This window comes from Phymastichus coffea, unplaced genomic scaffold (assembly GCF_024137745.1).
Source record: "Phymastichus coffea isolate CEN01 unplaced genomic scaffold, Cenicafe_Pcof_1.1 PCOF00042, whole genome shotgun sequence".
In the NCBI taxonomy this organism is placed as follows: Eukaryota; Metazoa; Arthropoda; class Insecta; order Hymenoptera; family Eulophidae; genus Phymastichus; species Phymastichus coffea.
The window spans coordinates 1,241,101-1,245,391 of NW_026706853.1; the positions used below are offsets into that span (position 1 = coordinate 1,241,101).

The 4,291-nt window shown below is 38.1% G+C and overlaps 1 protein-coding gene across 1 annotated transcript; it reads right to left on the reverse strand.

Moving 5' to 3' along the window:
• Positions 1–1,730: 1,730 nt before the first annotated feature.
• On the reverse strand, positions 1,731–2,959 carry LOC131664173 (uncharacterized). Its single transcript, XM_058935062.1, has 3 exons — positions 2,324–2,959; positions 2,111–2,275; positions 1,731–2,057 (listed from the first exon to the last, which is right to left on the reverse strand). The coding sequence occupies exons 1-3, from the start codon at positions 2,957–2,959 to the stop codon at positions 1,731–1,733; spliced, it is 1,128 nt and encodes a 375-aa protein (XP_058791045.1).
• Between the last annotated feature and the right edge of the window lie 1,332 nt (positions 2,960–4,291).

A 4,291-nucleotide genomic window follows, 5' to 3' on the forward strand; every position in this document is an offset into this window, starting at 1 on the left:
TCAGCGGCTAGGTGATAAGTTTGTATTGAGAGCCACTGTGATCATTCATGGGGTGATGTGGCTACTTTTTAATTGATTGATTTATGCCCTAAATGATCACCAAATCATCTCAAAATTAAAATCTGAATTACACAACAACCCAATTACAATAAATGATCGAAAAAAATTTTTTTGGTCGCATTAATCGAAAAAAAATTTTGAATAAGGACTTTACCATTCGACGCGGAATTCAAAAATACTATTTTAGCAATGGTTATTTTATTAAAAAGTTTATGGAAATCATTTCAAAAATTGGTATTCATGTTATAATAGCCATACTGTATATCATTACCCAGATTGAATGGAAATAGATTGAATGCAAATGCAAATGACTTTGATTTCTGATGCATAAAATTTAAAATTTCAAATTAAAATTTTAAAAATGAAGTTAAAGTGTCTCATTCCTCAAGGCAGAAACTAAGTAAAAAATATCATCTTTCTTCTTTTATTATAAGACTATTGAAGCGTTGCATAGTAGACGTTCTCGGTAGACGAAAGTAGATTTCATTACCATGATTGAATGGAAATAGATTAAATGCAAATGCAAATGGCTTTGGTTTCTGATGGTTCAAATTTGAAATTCTCAAATTTCAAATTTTAAACTGAAAATTTAAAAATGAAGGTAAAGTGTCTCATTCCTCAAGGCAAAAACTAAGAAAAAAATATCATCAGTAGGTAAACAAGGATGATACGAGTTCAGGGATGATTCGAACTCCTGCGGGTTCGAGATCACTGAGCTCGTGCTGTGATCTCGACGGCGATCCCGATGCTGCGTCTGATTTCGATTCATCTCGAAGCAACATGATTTTTTCTTCTAAAATAAAAAATTATGACTAGTAGTCCTGAAAGGACTAGTTCAAGCTAAGAAGCTTATTCAACTTTTTGAAATAGTGGTGGCCCTGAAAAGGGCCGATTGTTTTTTAGGATAAAAATTTATAAAAAAATAGCTATTAAAAAATAATTTGTTATACGTTTGAAATATTTGGTGGTCCTGAAAAGGACAAATTAAGAGGAGAAGGGGAATGAAATGAATAGATTTTTTTAATGTTGTAAAAATTATGTTTATTCATAAAACTTAATCTAATTTACACATCGTTTACAAAAGTTTTGATAAAGTAAAATTATAGAAATGTCTGGGTGACTTCAGTTTCTTCCTAGTCCATGCAGCAACTGTTGATGTAAAATCGTTTCATACATTTAACGTTGTGATGTGCACACGCACTTTTGTTGGCACCATTGTGGTTCGGACATATCGTAACTGTTTTTGTTTTCAAATGCTCGTATGGCGAATAGCCCCACTCGTTCAAATCATAAACTTTCAGAATGAAGCGCTCTAACCATTCCTTTTTCAGATCGCCAGAGACGTAAATTTTTGTTGCATCTTTGAGTGTATCATTAATGATGAATTCGCGTTCGCTATAGTCGACATCACCTGATTTCCAATCCAATCCGTGATAGTAGAGCTCCAGCCACAAGTTATATCGCTTGTATTTTTCTGTTAGCCGGCGCCAAGGAAAGGGTGGTTTGAACAGACGTACGAGTGGTTCTTCGTCGCGGTTGATTGATAGAATCGCGAGCTCCTTTACTGCGTAATTTTTACCGGGCAGCATGAAACCCTGCATGTCGACTACGTACTCATCCATCGTGGAATGCTACTGTACGAGGGATGTTAGCTATTTTATACCCCTACTTTAAATTAATTTTTTCACATCACTGCTGATTGGATTATACTGGATGATGCGGTCGTGAAGAATGAGACAATATGCCGCGGTTCCTTGTGGGATATTCGTTTTCGTTTCAAACTCCAAACGTACATCCACTGGAGCGCTCTTGAGTGACTCATTTTGCTTTGAACAGTCGATCACGATGAGTGGCATATTGTTGATAAATTGTGACTTTTTCAGCAGTGGTTCAGAATTTTTACCATAGTACGAATTTTGAAAGTTGGCATACATATCGTACAATGTAGCATACTGATTCTTACTAATATCGATGTTGAGATTACCGTACGGATAGCACTGTGAATTGAGATAAAGTTTCACGTTGGAAATGCTGCAGTGATCAAACTGACTGGCATTCTTATCCTTGGCATTTTTTCTATGCCCAAGATAACGAAGCGTGGTTTCTCCAACTGGTTTGCCGTTTTCACTGTCCATACGTGGCTGGTATTCCTGGGCAGCGCTGGATACTCGTACAATTCCCAGCTGCGGAAGCTCATCGAAATACTTCTATCTCTCTTCAAAAAATTAAGCAGTTAAATTTTTCTCGTATTCGATGCACTCACATACGGCATGAGCCATTCGATACGTGTTAAATCAATTTTGAATTCTTCGAAAGTATCTACACCATCAATTTTTTTCAATGCTTGTCGTACAGCATTCACATCGTTGCTTGATCTCACCAGAATGAGCTCATGCTTGACGTTTACCAATACTTTGCGATAACTTTCGGCGAATCCAAGGATGAGACTCAGTGGAATTAATACGTCAAAGTAGCCATTAGCATCGACGATAGCTTGATTTTCATCGATGCCTAACCAGTCGGCATTCTCAGCAATGACCGTTTGACTGGGATCGAGAGACAGCCAATTTTTCATTACAGTTGACAAGCCGACGTTTTTACATTTATCGATTTCAATGGCATTCAACTCGTATCTGATTTCCTCGAACATATGACAAATGGCATTATTGACGAATAAAGTATCTGTCAAGACTTCATTTCTAACACCAGACAAACGACCGTAAACGCGCAGAGAGCTGCGAGATGGTAACAGGCACAAGTCTTGGTGTTGAATTGAAATGCGAATTTCATCGCTATTCTTGAATGTTGTATTGGTGTAGGGCTGATGAGCGTGAATCTCGTAATGAGCCAGTGATTTGTCAAAGACGACAGGCGACTGAATTTCTAGCACGTCCTCCATTATTTCGTTGAAAGCAGCAAAAGATGATGCAAGTTACTTTCCACCACTCACGACTCTTATTCTTAGACTTTGCAGGAACTGTATGTTTCGACGTGTTAACGCTTTCGCTTTCCGACGACGACTGATAGTCGGAGTGCATGTCTCGTGGCTTATATAGCTTTTGTGAGAATTATAAACGATACCCATTATGTACTTTTAAGGTGCAATCTGATGGTGATGACTTCACCGCGAAAGTTGACTAATTGTCCGTCTTGATCGACGATGCGAAGTTGTAGATGATCAATACGTCTGGCTGCAACTGGCAGATAGATTATCTGCGAGGGGATCTCGATGATTTTTTATCCTGGTGGTACTGCTGGAAAAAACTCGTGAATGTCGTGGACTTTATGCGACTTAATATAGGCACCGGTGGTGATATTACACTCCACTCTTAGTGCGTTCACTTTGAGAATCGAGACTGGAATGTCGGAGTCGTGAGAAATGTTCTCTTCCAATTCACGTTGTGTAAAGCCCAGCAACTGACCAATGGAATTGTCAGGACGAAAATCGATGGGGTGAGAGCTTTTGATTCTACAGCGTAATGTATTGTTGTTTGGCTTCAATGTCACTGTGATTTCGGTATTCTCCAAAGCCTTGCTAATAAAGTTGTCAATGTCCTCGATTTGATAGCTACCCACTGTAAATTCGATAGTTTTATCTCCAACTTTGAATTTATTGTTGTGTACGTCGATATTGGGAATTGAGTTGAACGTGAGAAGTTCGACTAAGCCCAATACGTATTTTTTATGTTGCGATAGTTCAATTGGTGGAAAGAAGTGTGCCTCTAGCACCGATGAAGTAGCCGAGAGAGTGAAAGTTAATGATTCTTCCATGACTGTCTACTGACGACTGATAATTGTTTAATACTATCGCGTCTTATATAGCTCCACATAAATACTTTAGACAGAGGTGTCCACAGTTGTAAGTATCGAAATCTTGATATCTTGTTGTATTATATTTGACCTCGGTCACACCTAGAGACGTCATGAGATCGCGAGGAGGTCTCAAATCGTCGAAACTATCAAAATACATGACGTGGTTTCCTATTTTTTTATACGCTGTCCAGTGACTACCGACTCCAGTAGCATCATCAAGATTAATTATATCTGATTCACGATAATGCGGACCTGATTTTGGTAAATCGTATCTCATGAATACTCCTCGGAAATTTGGTATCTTCAATAATCGAGCATATTTCATTAGGTCCACGTTCGTGAGGGCTCTATCGGGCAAACTTATTTCGAAGTTTTTTTTTTCTTAAACCTTTGCCCATGTAAGGTCCAAGATAAAGTC